The sequence below is a fragment of the Paroedura picta genome, chromosome 6 (assembly GCF_049243985.1).
Source record: "Paroedura picta isolate Pp20150507F chromosome 6, Ppicta_v3.0, whole genome shotgun sequence".
Lineage (NCBI taxonomy): Eukaryota > Metazoa > Chordata > Lepidosauria > Squamata > Gekkonidae > Paroedura > Paroedura picta.
In genome coordinates this window covers 6,244,294-6,263,060 of record NC_135374.1, presented here as the reverse complement: position 1 = coordinate 6,263,060, position 18,767 = coordinate 6,244,294, and the positions used below count along the sequence as shown (strand labels likewise).

The 18,767-nt window shown below is 48.9% G+C and overlaps 1 protein-coding gene across 14 annotated transcripts in view; it reads left to right on the top strand.

The window, feature by feature from the left end:
- Positions 1-18,767, top strand: part of TENM4 (teneurin transmembrane protein 4) — a 1,513,397-nt gene that overhangs the window by 1,417,704 nt on the left and 76,926 nt on the right. For all 14 annotated transcript variants that reach the window (XM_077341303.1, XM_077341304.1, XM_077341305.1 and 11 more), the window contains 2 exons: positions 9,941-10,087; positions 16,844-17,060. In XM_077341303.1, the coding sequence (XP_077197418.1) occupies positions 9,941-10,087; positions 16,844-17,060 (364 nt within the window). The remainder of the gene's footprint in view (positions 1-9,940; positions 10,088-16,843; positions 17,061-18,767) is intronic.

Here is an 18,767-nt window from a genome sequence, read left to right as displayed (position 1 = left end):
ACTCGGTGCTTGAACAGGGGATACCTTTACCTTTACTATTTTATAAAATGAATCTCTGAAGTTAGAATAGAAACAATAATAAAGGTTACGAATTGAAGTAGTGAAACACCAGAATGGGTTAAAACAGTGGGAAGTCAATAAGGCAACTCCAGAGTAAGTGTAATACATATATCAGCAACGGGAGTTCAATGAAGAAAAACACAACGGGCAAACCAGCTAATTGTACATCCTGTTTCACTAGAGCTTTCTCAAGTGTGTACCAGCTGAAAAAAACAAAATAATACGTTAATTTAATCTTAATATTATTATGAGCCTAATTTCATGTATTCATTTTATAACGGAGTACTTTGTTAAATAATTGCACATACATTTGAATTTTGTTATTGAGCTGCCTTCTGTTTATATAAATTCATTAGACTCAATGACCTTTTGAATACTATGGTTGATATTTATACACAATGGCTCCTACCTCCTTTGTTCTGTTCCATATACTGTCTATCCCCTTCTTTGTATTCACTTTGTATACTAAACAAGAACTGTTGTATCAAACATGTTTAAAAATATGCCGCGTATTCTCCGAATAGACGGGCCATTGGTCTGATCCAGGAAGGCTCTTTCTTCTTACCTTCTTAAACTTCGGTATCCCTGTGCCGGACCTTGGGGTGGGGGGCAATCTAAGGAAGGCCTCAGGCACTGCTCCCTGTGGCTGGCCCTGCAGAGGAACTGGCTGGCCCCTGGGTGAGACGGGAGGCTGGACTGGAGGGACCCTCCCTGGCCTGACCCAGCAGGGCTCTTCTGAGGGTCTTCTCAGGGGAAGGCCTCGGCCTCTCTGCCCTGTGGCTGGCCCTGCAGAGGAACTGGCTGGCCCCTGGGTGAGACGGGAGGCTGGACTGGGTGGACCCTCCTTGGTCTGACCCAGCAGGGCTCTTCTGAGGGTCTTCTCAGGGGAAGGCCTCGGCCTCTCTGCCCTGTGGCTGGCCCTGCAGAGGAACTGGCTGGCCCCTGGGTGAGACGGGAGGCTGGACTGGAGGGACCCTCCCTGGTCTGACCCAGCAGGGCTCTTCTGAGGGTCTTCTCAGGGGAAGGCCTCGGCCTCTCTGCCCTGTGGCTGGCCCTGCAGAGGAACTGGCTGGCCCCTGGGTGAGACGGGAGGCTGGACTGGAGGGACCCTCCCTGGCCTGACCCAGCAGGGCTCTTCTGAGGGTCTTCTCAGGGGAAGGCCTCGGCCTCTCTGCCCTGTGGCTGGCCCTGCAGAGGAACTGGCTGGCCCCTGGGTGAGACGGGAGGCTGGACTGGAGGGACCCTCCCTGGCCTGACCCAGCAGGGCTCTTTTGAGGGTCTTCTCAGGGGAAGGCCTCGGCCTCTCTGCTCTGTGGCTGGCCCTGCAGAGGAACTGGCTGGCCCCTGGGTGAGACGGGAGGCTGGACTGGAGGGACCCTCCCTGGCCTGACCCAGCAGGGCTCTTCTGAGGGTCTTCTCAGGGGAAGGCCTCGGCCTCTCTGCTCTGTGGCTGGCCCTGCAGAGGAACTGGCTGGCCCCTGGGTGAGACGGGAGGCTGGACTGGAGGGACCCTCCCTGGCCTGACCCAGCAGGGCTCTTCTGAGGGTCTTCTCAGGGGAAGGCCTCGGTCTCTCTGCCCTGTGGCTGGCCCTGCAGAGGAACTGGCTGGCCCCTGGGTGAGACGGGAGGCTGGACTGGATGGACCCTCCCTGGTCTGACCCAGCAGGGCTCTTCTGAGGCTCTTATGAAGGCCTTAGACTCCATGTCCTGTTGGCCCTCCAGAGGAACTGGTTGGCTATTGTATGAGACATGGTGCTGGACTACATGGACCATTGATCTGATCCAGCAGGGCTCTTCTGATGTTCTTATAAGGGGAAGGCCTCAACTGTCCAGAGGAACTGGTTGGCCACTGTGTGAGACAGGACACAAGACTAGATGCTGGACCAACAGGGTCCTCCTTAAGCTCTTAGGAAAATCAGATTTGTGAACGAATAAATGAAATTGATGCGAGATTCAAACCTGGGTCCTCTTATGCTGGGTTCTGTTTTCATTACTCAAAACCATGCTGTTTGTTTTATATCCCCCCCCCCCAATGTCTCACCAGAAGTCATTAAAGCTGTTCCAGAACAACCTTCCTTTTCTCAAGACCCTCCCGGTGGGGAGCTGCAATTTATTAATTTCATTTGTGAAATTAGAGCTCGGATGGTCAAATTGATTTTTCCCCCTGCATTTTTTTTAAGCTGGAAAATATTGCCTGCCATTTAAAAATATGCAGCTGATTATATACATTAGCTACCTAGGCCAGTGGCACGATGCTTTCTTGATCCATCTCACAATAACTTTGATTGATTTGAATCAGAGAATCAGAGAATCATAGAGTTGGAAGGGTCCATAGAGGCCATCTAGTCCAACCCCCTGCTCAACGCAGGATCAGCCCTAAGCATCCTAAAGCATCCAAGAAAAGTGTGTATCCAACCTTTGCTTGAAGACTGCCAGTGAGGGGGAGCTCACCACCTCCTTAGGCAGCCTATTCCACTGCTGAACTAGAATCATAGAATCACAGAATCATAGAGTTGGAAGGGGCCATAGAGGCCATCTAGTCCAACCCCCTGCTCAACGCAGGATCAGCCCAGAGAATCCTAAAGCATCCAAGAAAAGTGTGTATCCAACCTTTGCTTGAAGACTTCCAGTGAGGGGGGGCTCACCACCTCCTTAGGCAGCCTATTCCACTGCTGAACTACTCTGACTGTGAAAAATTTTTTCCTGATATCTAGCCTATATCGTTGTACTTATATCGTTGTATTTGGACACGAGCATCCTTTGCAAGCTACTTCTCCATTGTGGTAGCGCAACTGTGCATGGCCGCAGGGCTCGCCCAGGCAGAGTGTGCACTGATGAAGCATCTTTCTCTGTCGGAAAGCATCGAATACCCCGTGGTTCTTTTAAAATCAGATGGTTTTAGCTTCAAATCAATGACAAGCAGGGTACCACATTCCCTTAAAGGATGGGCTTTTATCCTGTCCAACAAGCAAGGGGATATTTTGTTCTTTTTTCCTATCAAGTCATAGGTGACTTATGCCCTGTATGTTTTTCAAGGCTGGAGGTGTTCAGTGGTGGTTAACCACTGCCTCTGTATAGCCCCCCACTGTGCAGCACCTTACCTATCGACATCTGACTGGGACCAGTGAGAGACAGGAGACAGCTGCTGAAAAGGGAACCCACGAGTCAGGTTCTCCTTCTCCTGTTCTTTTGGTGTCACTACCCACATTCTCAAATACTTTGGCCACCTCCTGAGAAGGAAGGACTCCCTGGAGAAGAGCCTAATGCTGGGAGCGATCGAGGGCAAAAGAAGAAGGGGACGACAGAGAATGAGGTGGCTGGATGGAGTCACTGAAGCAGTCCTAGAGGAGATCAGCCCTGACTGCTCCTTAGAAGGCCGGATCCTGAAGATGAAACTCAAATACTTTGGCCACCTCATGAGAAGGAAGGACTCCCTGGAGAAGAGCCTAATGCTGGGAGCGATCGAGGGCCAAAGAAGAAGGGGACGACAGAGAATGAGGTGGCTGGATGGAGTCACTGAAGCAGTCCTAGACGAGATCAGCCCTGACTGCTCCTTAGAAGGCCAGATCCTGGAGATGAAACTTAAATACTTTGTGGCCACCTCATGAGATTGAGGGCAAAAGAAGAAGAGGATGACAGAGGATGAGGTGGCTGGATGGAGTCACTGAAGCAGTCAGCGTGAATGGTAGAGGACAGGAAGGCCTGGAGGATCATTGTCCATGGAGTCGCGATGGGTCAGACACAACTTTGCAACTCATAACAACAATAACCCACATTCTACATCGCTAGCCAGTGGGGACATGGCAGGGCCTGTAAAATCAGGGCACAAAGGAAGTTGTCCTGCACATGGCAGGAGAGAAAAACTACTCAAGGGGGTTGCCCTGTTTGGGCAACAGCATCTGTGTGTTTTTGTAAACACCCACGGTGTGTCTCGGCTTCCCACTGCACAAGGATCAAGGCCTGTGTCCTTGCGAACCTCCACGCTGAATGTTTGACCCGGTGTCCGTTTCTCCTCTCTCGCAGACGGCCCTAAGGCGGAGGGTCAAAAAGGGCTGCAAAGGGAGAGGCAGCAAGAGTGGGCCAACAGACCCCCTAATCCTAAAGAATTAGCCAAGCTAATCTCACAAGCCAATTAGCCTTTTAAGAACAGAACAGACTCCTACAAAGACATTTGTTGCCGGTTGGGGCTTCAGAAGAGGGGGGTGACGGTTCTTGGGTGCCAATCAGACTCCCGTCTCTTAATTGCCCCGGGGTGAACGGAATGCTCCTGCATCCCTTGATGTGGTATTTCTCAATAGGCCCCTTTGTTAGATCCGAGGGACGGAGGGGGCCTCTTTTGGTTTCCCTTTGTGGAGTTAGGACGGGCGGCAATCGTTAAAAAGAATAGGTAGGTTGCAGGCGGGCCACACGATAAGAAACCCCTACTGATACCGCAGATGCTTACAGTATTGCGTTTCGTGATTGACTCCGATTTCTGCCTTTCCTCTCTTATTAGGGAGAGGAAGAGGGGGGGGAATTAAAAGTCAAAGCAGGGAGGAGCGAGGTGGCAGAGATGAAGGCAGAATTTTTAAAAACTTGTCCCTCGTAATCCAGGTCCCTGGGGATCCGGTGACGTGGTGTAAAGTGGTGATGTGGTGAGAGCCAGTTTGGTGTAGTGGTTAGGCGTGCGGACTTCTAATCTGGCATGCTGGGTTTGATTCTGCACTCCCCCACATGCAGCCAGCTGGGTGACCTTGGGCTCGCCACGGCACTGATAAAACTGTTCTGACCGAGCAGGAATCTCAGCCTCACCCACCTCACAGGGTGTCTGTTGTGGGGAGAGGAAAGGGAAGGCAATTGGAAGCCGCTTTGAGACTCCTTCGGGTAAAGGAAAGGGCACATAAGAACCAACTCTTCTTCTTCTTCAGTAATCTCAGGGCTCTCCTAGCCTCACCCCCCTCACAGGGTGTCTGTTGTGGGGAGAGGAAAGGGAAGGCGACTGTAAACCACTTTGAGCCTCCTTTGGGGAGAGAAAATTGGCATATAAGAACCAACTCTTCTCCTTCTTCTCCTTCTTCGGTGCATCTCTGTTCATAGAATCATAACACTGGGAGGAGCACACCAGACAGGCCATCTGGTCCAACCCCCTGCCCAATGTAGGATCAGCCTAAAAAATCTGTGATAAATATCTGACCAGCCACTACTTAAAGGTTGCCAGTCCCCCCTCCCTTACCCATTATCTAATTTTTTTAAAGAAATACATTTTCCATTAAAAACACTCGCTTTGTCCAGAAGGTCTAGAATAAACAGTTAAAAGGAATGGGTGTGTCCTTAAACCTTTGTGTTTTTGCAATGCACCATGGAGCCTTTGGCAAAAGCTGCATCTTCAAGTGTGCATCATTCTTGGTCACGTGAGTTGCATGCACTATTTGAAATGGCCATGGCTCTTGTCTTCTAGCCTTTCTTCATTATTAACATGTTTCCAGTTGAAATCTTCAAATTGGCTGCTCTGATCAGAGTTGGAGAGAGACACCCGATTCCTCTCTTCGGCTGATCCAGTCCAGCAAAGCAACCAAGGCCCTGTGGACATGGCTACATCACAGCGGACTTTATAGCAATTCCCTCTCCCCAGGAAACCTTGGGTGAATGAGATGAAGACTCTGAATCTCAGACAGAGAAAACTGGGTCCTCGGACCAAATTAAAATTCCCTGAATTCGCTGGGAGAAGAGACACCACCTGAATCTTTGCCCAGATGCCTGGGAGCTGTGACAGAGTGGGTCTGAGAAAGCCACGTGAATTTTAACAGAGGTCCTCTGGCTGGGAAGGAAGGGGCCAGAAGAGGAAGAGTGCCTCCCCTGTTTGGACAGGATACAGCTGGAAACAGCCCACACCATCTGGAACATAGGAGGGATTTTGGACGCCTCCCTTACTAGGAGACGCAGATCATAAAGAGGCAGGGGAGGCTGAGAGAGCCCTGATATTACTGCTCTGAGAGAACACCACTATCAGGACTGTGACTAGCCCAAGACCACCCAGCTGGCTGTATGTGGGGGAACGGGGGGATCAAACCCAGGTTGCCAGATTAGAAGTCCGCACTCCTAACCACTACACCAAGCTGGCTCTCTGGTGGCTTGGTAGGGGAGGCCAGGTATGTTGGTGGATTCTGGGCCTCAATCTTAGGCCAGGTGAACAACCCCTCCTTGCAGGCCCCGTGGAACTGTTTTAGGTCTCTCTGTTCATTTTCCTTGCAGTTTTTGTCCTGACCATCTGGACCAATTCCTTTTCCCGCCAAACTCCAGGGGAAAGGAAGTGCTTCCCTGTTTTGCCCCTCCCTGAGGGAGAGAAATAAACGGATCCCCCCTTCTCCCACCAGTCCATCCCCCTAATCTTTAAATCCGATCTCAGTTGGGGCTACAATTTCTGCAGAAGGAGCTTTCTATGGGGATTCTGAAGGCTTATGACTGGGACTAATTAAAGAGCTCTAATTGCCCAGGTCATTAGCAGCGGTTTATTCCAGCGACCCCTTCTTGAAAAACTGCAAAGTAATCACTTGCTAATCTGGGTAAACAGCCTCACTAGACAGGTGGGGGGGGGGAATGTCACCATACAATTGAAAGAACTGGCTACCTTTGACTGTGCCACTGCTCACCCCCGAATGCATCTTTGGTGGCTGTTTTTGCTGAAGCCGTTCTTTTACTCGAGAACAAAGCTTGCGTCCTGGGATTAAGGCCACTGTGGGTGGGCAGGTAGTTGTGAGTTTCCTGCATTCTGCAGGGGTTGGACTAGATGACCCTGGAGGTCCCTTCCAACTCCAAGATTCTATGAGTCCAGGGGCACCTTTAAGACCAACAATTTTTTTTTCAAGTTATGAGCTTTCATGTGCATGCACACTTTGTCAGATACAAGAAACAGAATATCCTCAACCACTATATATAGGTACAGAGATGGTGGTAGGGTGGGGTTAATGTCCAGGAAGGGCTGGCTAGACTGAAGATGCAGAAGAAGAAGAGTTGGTTTTTATATGCTGCTTTTCACTACCGGAACAAGGCTCAAAGCAGCTTACAGTCACCTTCCCTTCCTCTCCCCACAACAGACACCCTGTGATGGAGGTGGGGCCGAGAGAGCTGTGACAGAACTGCTCTGTGAGAACAGCTCTAACAGGACTGCAACTAGCCTAAGGTCACCCAGCTGGCTGCATCTGGAGGAGTGCAGAATCAAACCTGGCTCGCCAGATTAGAAGCTGCCGCTCTTAACCGCTACACCAAACTGGCTATAGGAGATTATAACTGAGTTTGGATTTAGGCAGTAAGCAAGATCTGTGAATTGCCAGGCATGAGAAGAAGTTTGAGTCTAGGATAAGGTGACCAGATTTTAACATTGGTAAAGCGGGACACCATTGACCAGAGGGGTTCTTGATTTAAAATTTGGTCTATATGGAGCAACATAGAATGCATAGAATGCAAAAATAGTATTGTAATATATATATATTTTTTAAATTTCAACGTAAGTACAATTTGCCAGGTGCCCCCAGATGTCCCTCCAAAAGTGGGACAATCTGGTCACCTTAGTCTAGGGCCCAAAAGTTGACAAAAGTTATGGAACTAGATGATGAGGTATGTCCAGATGTCCACTCCTTCAGATTGGAACAGATTTCCTTAAATGTTTCATATGTGTGGGGGGGGGGAGGATTAGAACAAATTATAGGAGGGGCTTATACCTTGAATAAAACTTCGTTACCACTGGACTCAAACTTTTTGCTGCCGCTTCAGAACAACACGGCTACTCACCTGAAGCTATTTGAGAGTGGTTAAGAGCAGTGGAATCTAATGCGGAGTAATTGTTTCCATATTTGATGGAAACCTGCTAAATCTGGGAATTCTGTTCAAATTAAAGCATGTGATCAGGGCAGGGAAGTCAACCTCTGAGTGAAACCTGGGGATCCCCCAGAATTACAGCGCATAGAATCCTAGAATTAGAAGGGGACCTTCAGGGTCATCTAGTCCAACCCCCGGCAGAATGCAGGAAATTCACAACTACAACAGAGATGAATTTCCCTGAAGAAAGTGGATGCTTTGGGGGGGGGGTCTTTTTGGCATGGTACCCCACTGAGATCCTGGTCCTCCCCAGACTCCACCCTCTAGTCTTCAGGATCTGGCAACTGTATCCCTCCTCATCCCCCATCCGTGGCCGGGGGTGGGACCTGGCAGCTAAAGGTTGGTAGCTGTTATTTCCCCTCTTAACATTATCTCATATTCCTAAACTTTCTTCATTATCTCAAGATCCTAACCTATAATGGCACAAAGATGTACAAAACTAGAAATCAAGGAATATATAAGAATAGATGAAAAACGAATTCATTAAGCTACTGTATCTCTAATACCTTGTTGATGTCACCAAATGTCAGCGAGTTAGATGCAGTAGTTACCTTGTGCTGAAGGAAGCATCTTCTAACTGCAGTACTACTTCCTTATCAGGCGGAAGCACTCCTTCCGCCAACGGGAGGACTCCTTCCGCCAACGGAAGGAAGCCATTGCATTCTGCTTAATGGATCGATTCCTTTTTTCCTAAACGATTGGACCTTTGGGTTTCTCAATGCTGTCAGCTTTTTGAAAAGATACTGGTATGAAACAAGGTATGCTATTTATTTATGAATAGACAGAAACAAAAATGGAAGATCCAAGTCATCGGAAAGCCATTGAAGGGATTGAATTAATCATACATAGTGGACTATGGAGAGCTCAAAATGGTTGTTAAATTTCTTGCATTATGCGCGTTCATGCAAAATCTGTGAAAAATATTCCATGTGCAGTTCTGGAACATTTCCTTTCCCCCACCCTTCATCTAGGCCTGGGTTTTCTATTTGTCTGGTTCCAGCCATTCCTCGGGTTCTTATTGACAGAACACATTTTTCTTTTAATTGACAGTTTTAAATGGAATTAGTTCTATATTTTATGTACTGACTTTAATTTTTGTTAGCCTTCCCAAGACTCCTGTTAGACTGGGATGGTCTAAAAATATAATAAGGTAAAGGTAAAGGCAAGCACCGGGTCATGTCTGACCCTTGGGGTGACACCCTCCAGCGTTTTCATGGCAGACTCAATACGGGGTGGTTTGCCAGTGCCTTTCCCAATCATTACCATCCCCCCCCAGCAAGCTGGGTACTCATTTTACCAACCTTGGAAGGACGGAAGGCTGAGTCGACCTTGAGCCGGCTGCTGGGATCAAACTCCCAGCCTCATGGGCAGAGCTTTCAGACTGCATGTCTGCTGCCTTACCACTCTGCGTCACAAGAGGCTCTAAAAAATGGATAATAATAATTCCTTTGGGGTGGGCCAAATCTTCCTTTCTCATGGAGTTTGTTGTAACAGTCTATGAAATCTGTTGTATGAAAATGGAGGGTGGGGACGTCATTTTTAAAATGTAAGAAAAGGCACCTCTGGTTTACCAGGGTGTCAAAGGCTCATGAAGGTCAAATGATTGTGAAAAATCACCCAACCTTTCCATGAGATAAAAAGAAGGATTTCACGGTAGGGGGGGAAACAACCAAGAAGCCGGTTTCTATGAATCTTCATTCCACTAACCCTACTACTCTCTAAGCCTCTTCCATCAGCTGCCCTGAAGGAAAACACACAGGTGAATAGACGGAATTAAAAGCAAGATTGGGCAAATACTTGTGTGCTTAGATCAGCAGTAGCCCAATGGTGGCTCTCCAGGTGTCCATGGACTACAATTCCGTTGAGCCCCTAGAAGGGGCTCATGGGAATTGTAGTCCATGGACATCTGGAGAGCCACCGTTTGACTACTTCTGGCTTAGATTGATTGCTCTGGAATCCCACCAGCCCCACCGCTTCCTCATCTTCGCCGTGCAACAGGACTTGTCTTCTCCTTTTCTCCACACAGAGGGATGCCCCGGCTTGTGTAACGCCAACGGCAGGTGCACGCTGGACGTGAACGGGTGGCACTGCGTCTGCCAGCTGGGCTGGAGAGGCGCGGGCTGTGACACTTCCATGGAGACGGCATGCGGCGATGGGAAAGACAATGACGGAGGTAGGTGGTCACACCGATTTGGTTTATTTCATTCATCCATCCATCCATCCATCCATCCATTCATTCATTCATTCATCCATTCATTCATTCATTCATTCATTCATTCCGTTTCTATACCAGCCCCTCACTGTGACATCTCGGGTCGAATGTTCCAGGCTGCACATTGGGTCATCCCATTAAGTGGCATTATGGCATTCAACATAATAGGCTGTGTCCCTGGCATTTTTTTGGAACATGATTCTATGGTTGGGGGTCAGCACAACATGAGGAACTGTATTAAAGGGTCGCGGCATTAGGAAGGTTGAGAACCACTGTGCTAACCCCCCCCCCCCAGAAATCTAACACAGGAGTAGGGGAAGGGAGCGTAGATAACATAGTGAGTGCTTAGGCTCTTAACACTGGGGGACCCATCAGAACTTCCTCATCATGCGCGCCTCAACCATAGACCTGGCGGAAGAGCTCCCGTTTTGCAAGACCTGCGGGACGCCGAAAGCTCCCAGATTCCAGGGAACACTATTTCATTTTGAAAATCCTCGTTCCCGAGAGGATTCTTGCAGTCCTCTTTTTCCCCTCTCCACTCAGCTGATGAAATGCGATAGCACTGTTGCCATTTAAACTTATGCCTTCTTGGTGTCAATTGTGTGTAGCGTATAAATAGCACAAAACATGTCAAGAGATAAATTACCCGGCAATATCAGTAATGAAGACGGGCAAAGTATAGAAAGGCTTATGAAGGCATATGGAAATGAACTGAAGAAACGGAAGGGGGACGGATGCAGGCATTTACCAAGCTTAGCTGTTAGATTACAGCGGGTTTTGGATGGAGCTACACCATGGATGGGTGGGCGGACAGACGGGCGGGCAGTTGGATGGGCAGACGGATGGATGGATGGTCAAACAGATGGGTGGATGTCCATGTAACCTGTTGTCAAGTTGTAGTAGAGATTGGATGGATGGATGGAAGGAAGGAAGGAAGGAAGGAAGGAAGGAAGGAAGGAAGGAAGGAAGGAAGGAAGGAAGGAAGGAAGGAAGGAAGGAAGGAAGGATGGATGGATGGATGGATGGATGGATGGATGGATGGATGGATGGATGGATGGATGGATGGATGGTCGATCAAACAGATGGATGTGTGTCCATGTAACCTCTTGTCAAGTTGTAGTAGGAATGGATGGATGGATGGATGGATGGAAGGAAGGAAGGAAGGAAGGAAGGAAGGAAGGAAGGAAGGAAGGAAGGAAGGAAGGAAGGAAGGATGGATGGATGGATGGATGGATGGATGGATGGATGGATGGATGGATGGTCAAACAGATGGATGTGTGTCCATGTAACCTCTTGTCAAGTTGTAGTAGGGATGGATGGATGGAAGGAAGGAAGGAAGGAAGGAAGGAAGGAAGGATGGATGGATGGATGGATGGATGGATGGAAAGAGAAGGATGGATTGAAGGAGAGGGATGAATGGATTGCTAGAAGAGATTGATGAATGGATAGATGGATAGAACGAGAGGGATTGATGGATGGACAGGGGGAGGTGGGTGAATGACTAAATGTGACAATGGGGGATGCACAAGAAACTTGCTTAGAGTGCATGCTTCCTTCCCTCTTCCTCCTTCTCTAAGAATCTTTGCCCTCTTCCTCCTGCTCCCCTTCTCTGTTAACCTAACCCCTTCCCTACCTTTCTCCCATTCCCCTAATGTGTCAGCCTACCTCCCATTTCTTTTGCCCTTCAGTTTACCCAACTCTCGCTGATCTCCTCACTCACCATCACTTTTATAGCTCTCTCTGTTTACCCCCCTCACCCTATGTACTCCACTAACCCTCCCAACTTTGGCACCCCACTTCTCCCCACCCTTGGCATTAAATAACCCTTCCCCCCCACACACACACACAGACCCCGTTGCTGCTCTCCTCACCTACTCCAACTTGGCACTCCTCTCACCCCCAACCTTTGGGGCTGTCCCGATCTACCCCCATCCTTGACAATCCCTTATCCCCACACCCTACTTATACACCCCCTGACACACTCTTGCTGCACTCCTCAACTGCCTTCCAGCAAACAGGCAGTAGAGTGCTGGCTGGGAGGAGGGGAAATCACAGGATTCACACACACCATCTACTGTGACTCCCAGGCTGTTCTGTCACCGCCAGGTCCAACCTGGCTTACAGGCCAATGTACTACCACTGATCCCAGGCTGCTATACCTTGGCCATGAAGGGTATTCTCTGTGTCTGTGTGTGCATATTTTTTTTGTGGGGTGGTATTTTTTTTATCATTTTTCCTGCTAACCTGGGAAGGGTCCGAAGTTTGCTGAAAGGTCTGTTTAGCTTCAGCACGGCCCCAATCTGTGGATTTAGCTATCCGCAGATGGGGGCCATGGGTGGCTTATAGTATATAGATGGATAGGTGGATGTGTTTAGTTTTTTGGCTCCAAGAAAACACAGGCAAAGAGGAGCTCTCTAAAAGTGGCTTTCCCCACTCCCCCTCACATTTCATTCCACTAATTCCTTCCCACATTCTCTTCTCAGGGGTTCATGAGGGTCACAAACAGAACTGGGGGCAAAGTGGCCATTTGCATTAAGTGCTAAGAATCCACAAAAGCCACCACTCCATTCCACCATTGGAAGTGCTTGTGACCTTAGTAGGAAAGCACCTTTTTGAATGTACCCCATTGTTCCATCCTGAGCAGTGTCAGGCAAGATTTATATATCTGTCCCCCTTAATATTTCTAGTAAGGCCTAGGAGGAGGAGCTGGTCTCATAGCTTAAGTGCCACTCAGCGCTTAACACCCACTCAGGGTGGCTGTCCCGCCCCTGAATGTCTCCTCCTCCAACTGCCTTGCCTGTCTGTCCTGCGGCCAGCCAATCTCCTTCTTTCCCCCACCCCTGACCACCCCCTCTTCCTTCCACTTGCTTCCGAGGCTCGGAGGCTGCAGATCCCTGCCAAGAGCTGCCCCTGCCAGTGAGTTCCCTAACAGCCACCTGCAGCCTCTCAAGGTCCTGGGGGGATGGAGAGGCAATCCACAGAGTTCTTCCACCCCACCCCACCCCACCCCCAATCTAGTGCCCGTTGTATTCCTGAGCGCAACGGGCTTTGCCCCTAGTATATATATAAAGTGTGACCATTCATAAACTATGGACTATCGGAAGCAGCTTATCTTGCTACAAAGAAAACGCCGGTGGACCGTTGAGGCTTGGATTAGAGGTTTAGATGGATCTTGTTGTAAGGCAGACAGAGGAATGCCTAATTTGATCCTGGAAGTCTGCACTGCCCCTCATTTCCCTTCCAGCCAGTGGTAAAGTGCGCAGGTTGTGCTCTTGCAAGAGGCACCGGGGAAGCCAAGCCAAGCCATTGGACTCTCTGCTTCAAACAGATCAGAGTTTGGGGTTTTTATTTATTTTATTTTATTGAATTCCTCCGATGGTTTTGCACATCTGGTGCGTTAACTAGCCCAAATTGCTTCTCTTGCAAAACAAGATTTGGCAGAAGGGAGGGGGGAAGGAGAGAAACGCCTCCCTCCCTCCCTCTGCCCACCCCAATTTCCCTTTCTCTCTCTGCGAGGAATAAGGGCTGTAAAACAAAGGCCACTTTCTTCTTTCTCTCGCACGAAATCAGATACCGTGGCAAGGCTTCCTATTTACCGCGGGCTCAAGGCAGCCATAGTGTTGGCCACAGCCAGATGTGTAAAATATTTGGATCCGAGCTGTGCTCGCCGTGTCTGTGAAGGAGAACTGAAAAAAGAAGAGGGTTTGTTATTGTTTTTTCTCCAAGGTCCCAAGGTCTAAAACCTCAGGGGCACCTGATCAGAGTCCCGTGTACTTGTGTGTTGTTTCCCCCCCGGACCTTCTCCCTCTCCTGGGTGATACATTCAGGTGAAGAACCATGTCGATCTGGAGCAGCAGAACAAAGTGAGAATCCAGAATGCAACAAGGTTTAAATCTGGGTATATGTTTTCATGCGTGTGCACACGTCCTCAGATATACCTTGGCAAAAAGAACATGACTTAAAACCCCTTTGGGGGTTGAACGACCCTTTCACAGGGGTTGCAGCAGGGCAAGCAGATTGGCCGGGGGGCGCCATCCACACAACAGCCTTGCGGGGTAGATCGAGATAAGAGCGTTGGCCTGTCTGGAGCAGCGGAAAAGAGCGAGATCGGCATGGCGGGACAAGAGGCAGATCTGAACTGGGAAACCCTGGGAAAAAAACCAATTTATATACACCACAACTGTATCACAACCGTATTCACTGATGTGAATGGCGCCTGTGTGTTTTGTGTATGACAGTGTTAGAAGGCTAAGTTTCTACCCAGAAGTCCTAGCTCCACAGCCCTCACGTGAGCGTTTGAAACAGCCATGGCTAACTAGATGGCCTGTATGGCCCCTTCCAACTCTATGATTCTGTGATTCTGTGAAAGGAACAATGAATCTGAATTTTTTTTCCCCCACTCCTGGCCCGTAACAAGGATGAAGGACAGTCCAGCGGTTGCCCCCACAATCCCAAGGGCCACCTGTCCAGTCTCAGGATTCCTCAACTCAGTTAACTGGGGATCGACAGAATATCTCTGATCTCGGCCGATGGGAAGGTCCACAAGGGAACGTGCAATCCACCAGATGCAATAGGACTTTTCATTGCTAAAAAAGTTGTTATTTTTTTGACGCGCCAAGCTTCCCTTGCTAGGAGAGACATCTTTAGACGTGTGGTTTTATTCTTTCGACTCCCAGCAAAATAACCAAAGTGATCACAGGGCATTAGGAAGGGGCTGTTCAATCCAGCATAATTTATTTCTCCTGGCTGACGCCAAGGCGGTATCTGATTTTGTTTTAAAAGAAAATCAAAGCGTGCTTAAAAACGAAAGGAAAAGATTGATGCCGTCGCCTGTCCCTGTTTAGAGACTTGAAATTTTTAAGTCCTCCTGTATTTCTTTCCGGAGGCTTCGTGACACAAGCAGCTACTAAATTTCCCCAAGATGACGGGAGCGTAATCCCGTAACACCCATTAAAAGTCGGAGAGAGGCAGGGGAGCTGAATCCCAGAGCCATTTTCTTGAGACTTTAAAAGCCCTAAAGATGACCGTGGCAAAGACCTTTTGTCATACTTACACCTGACCGGGATAAAGGCAAAAAGTAAAGTAAAGCAGCAGAGAGAGAGGAAGAAATATGAGGTATGACGTTCGTTCTGCTGTGTGCCTCTTGGCAGGTCCTCTTGAAGCACACCTGCCCAGCCTGGCTGCTAAATGTCGATCTGTTCGATCTATCATATTTCCAATACCTACTGCTGGTTGGGGAGGTTGGCCACACATGCTGGGGCAAACACGCATGTGAGGCAACTGTGCATTAGCTCCCCCTGCTGGGGCAAATGCGCATGTGCAACAACTGTGCATTAGCTCCCCCTGCTGGGGCAAACGCGCATGTGCTACAACTGTGCATTAGCTCCCCCTGCTGGGGCAAACACGCATGTGCAACAACTGTGCATTAGCTCCCCATGCTGGGGCAAACGCGCATGTGTGGCAACTGCGCGTGCGTGTTTGCATGCAGCCGCTGCACGTGCGCAGCACCCAGTCCGCCGGCTCTCCCCCAGAGACGGTCCTCAAGCGCAAAAAGGTTGGGGACCGCCACCAAGCTGATCAAACTGGACACTGGCCAGAACATTACACAGCTAAAAGAAGCAGTGCAAGATGGGAAATCATGGCGGCAGTTGTGCCACAGGATCGCCAAGAGTCGGTCTCGAATGAACGGTTAACAATACCAGCAGCATCATAATCATATCCCCCCTTGCCCTCTTCTTCTTCAAGCCACACATACTCAGCTCTCTCAACCTCTCCTCATGAGCCATAGATTCCAACTCCCCAACCAGCCCTTTTCTGAACACGTCCCAACCTGTCAATATCCTACTTGAACTGCAGTTCTTTGTATGGCCCTCCGCCTTCCTTCTTCCCATATGACAGAGAGAGCTGTGCAAATTTGGTACTTAACTTCCATGTTTCATGTGTTAAAATCTAATTCAACTTCGTTGAATTCCCTACTTTGTATTTACATATTTATTTTTGCCGTTTTGGTTTGTTGTAATCTGCCCGAGTCCTTGGAGAGAGAGGGCACAAAATAAATGTCAATATAATAGTAATAGTAATAATAATAATAATAATAATAATAATAATAATAATAATAATATTAAAACAATTTTCTGATAGATTATGTTTCTGTGCTTTGGACTGAATAGACTCTGCCTTCAACGTATCACTCGACGTTCCTGTAGCTCCAGATTTGGTTGTTGTTGGGTGCGAAGTTGTGTCCGACCCATCGCAACCCCATGGACAATGATCCTCCAGGCCTTCCTGTCCTCTACCATTCCCCGGAGTCCATTTAAGCTCGCACCGACTGCTTCAGTGACTCCATCCAGCCACCTCATTCTCTGTCGTCCCCTTCTTCTTTTGCCCTCGATCGCTCCCAGCATTAGGCTCTTCTCCAGGGAGTCCTTCCTTCTCAGGAGGTGGCCAAAGTATTTGAGTTTCATCTTCAGGATCTGGCCTTCTAAGGAGCAGTCAGGGCTGATCTCCTCTAGGACTGACCGGTTTGTCCGCCTTGCAGTCCAAGGGACTCGCAAGAGTCTACTCCAGCCTCAATTCTTGGACGCTCGGCCTTTGGTATCAAGCTGAATTCTCCCAGTGCTTGGAGCTGGCTTTCACACCCCAGATGAAAAAAAAATTCTCTGTTACTAACAAGTTCCCCCCTCTTTTTTTTCCCCCTCCTCCCTGTCCTGTACTTAGATGGCTTGGTGGACTGCATGGATCCCGACTGCTGCCTGCAGCCCCTGTGCCAGGCCAGCACCCTCTGCCAGGGCTCTCCCGATCCCCTGGACATCATCCAAGAGACGCAGCCCCCCGTCTCCCAACAGAACCTCCTATCGTTCTACGATCGCATCAAGTTCCTCGTGGGCACGGACAGCACCCACATCATTCCCGGGGAGAACCCCTTCAGCGAAGGGTAAGTGACCTCTTTGATTATTTTATCGACAATTTCATTTTATTTTCCAGCTTGTCTCCTTTGACCTGGAGGAGATTATACCATAGCAAAATACATATCATCATCATCATGCTATATATAAAACGCCAGGGGTACTGTCCGACAACAGGATTCTTAAAAAAGGAGGTGATTGGCCCTGAGTGGGGGAGATTCAACCAATAGGGAAAAAGCAGCCCAAAGGATCTGCCCAGCAACTGTTGACAAACCAGACTGTCTTTTGCCCATTGGTAGACTATCCCTCACTCTGGACCAATACTGGCTCTTGCCCCGGATTCTGTTCCCCGCCTTCCCTTCAGGCCTGCTGTGAATATGCTATCACAGGGCTGGGGTGGGCCTTAGTAGCTAGTGTGAGAAGCTATGAGCCATTCTTACTCCTCCCAGCAAGGCCAGGGCAAGAGTAGGATCATTGGAGTAGGTGTAAGCCAGTGCCGGATCGAAATGCTACTGCCACCACTCAACGACTTGGAGCAATCACCTAGCCCCAAATGCGTGGGCATTAAATGGTAATTCAAAGCGAGGAAGAGGAAGAAGAAGAAGAAGAAGAAGAAGAAGAAGAAGAAGAAGAAGAAGAAGAAGAAGAAGAAGTAGTAGTAGTAGTAGTAGTAGTAGTAGTTGGTTCTTATATGCCGCTTTTCCCTACCCGAAGGAGGCTCAAAGCGGCTTACAGTCGCCTTCCTTTTCCTCTCCCCACAACAGACACCCTGTGGGGTGGGTGAGGCTGAGAGAGCCCTGATATTATTGCTCGGTCACAACAGTTTTATCAGTGCCATGGCAAGCCCAAGGTCACCCAGCTGGCTGCATGTGGGGGAGTGCAGATTCGAACCCGGAATGCCAGATTAGAAGTCCGCACTCCTAACCACTACACCAAACTGGCTCTCTAGAGCGAGATTGAAGATTGGCTTCCCAGTTAATCTTCCTGCTCCATCAGGCCCTCTTCCCTAACAGTTTTCTAGAGGATATTTTTGCACAACAGTATATTTTATTACTAGTATAAATATGTTACTAGTATAAACTAATGTTGGGTTAAATGTGGAGGAGTCCTAATTTAAATGCAGTTAAAATCTAAACCACTGTCCCAGCGTTGACTGCCCAGATATTATACTTGTTGGAAAAGGCGGAGAGAGGATGTGGGAGGGCCCCGGTTGACATATAAATTGAGGCAGGAAGGCCAGCGTAATTCTGATGTTGTTTTGGGCTTCAACCATAAGCCTGGTGGAACACATCTTGTTTTGCAATCCCGGCGGAACCGTTCCTGGTCCCGCAAGGCTCTGATCTCATTCGGAAGAGGGTTGAGGCCAAACTCTTTGGAGCCCAGGATCTTCGGCAAATTGTGCTCTCTTGATCTTAGAACACTTTTGGGGAAATACAGAGAGACGTGGTCCCGCAAGTATAATGGTCCCAGGAATATAGAGAGGAACAAGATGTTCCATGCCTTGCAAAAGCAAGCTACATACTGCCTGAGAAATTCAAGGGAGAAAGGTCGCATACCAGCTTTGCATCTAAGTATGTTTCTCAGCCAGTTAGAATCATAGAATCCTAGAGTTGGAAGGGACCTCCTAGGTCATCTAGTCCAACCCCCTGCACCATGCAGGACACGTACAACTCTATCGCTCATCCACTGTCACCTGCCACACCCTTGAACCTTCACAGAATCAGCCTCTCCGTCAG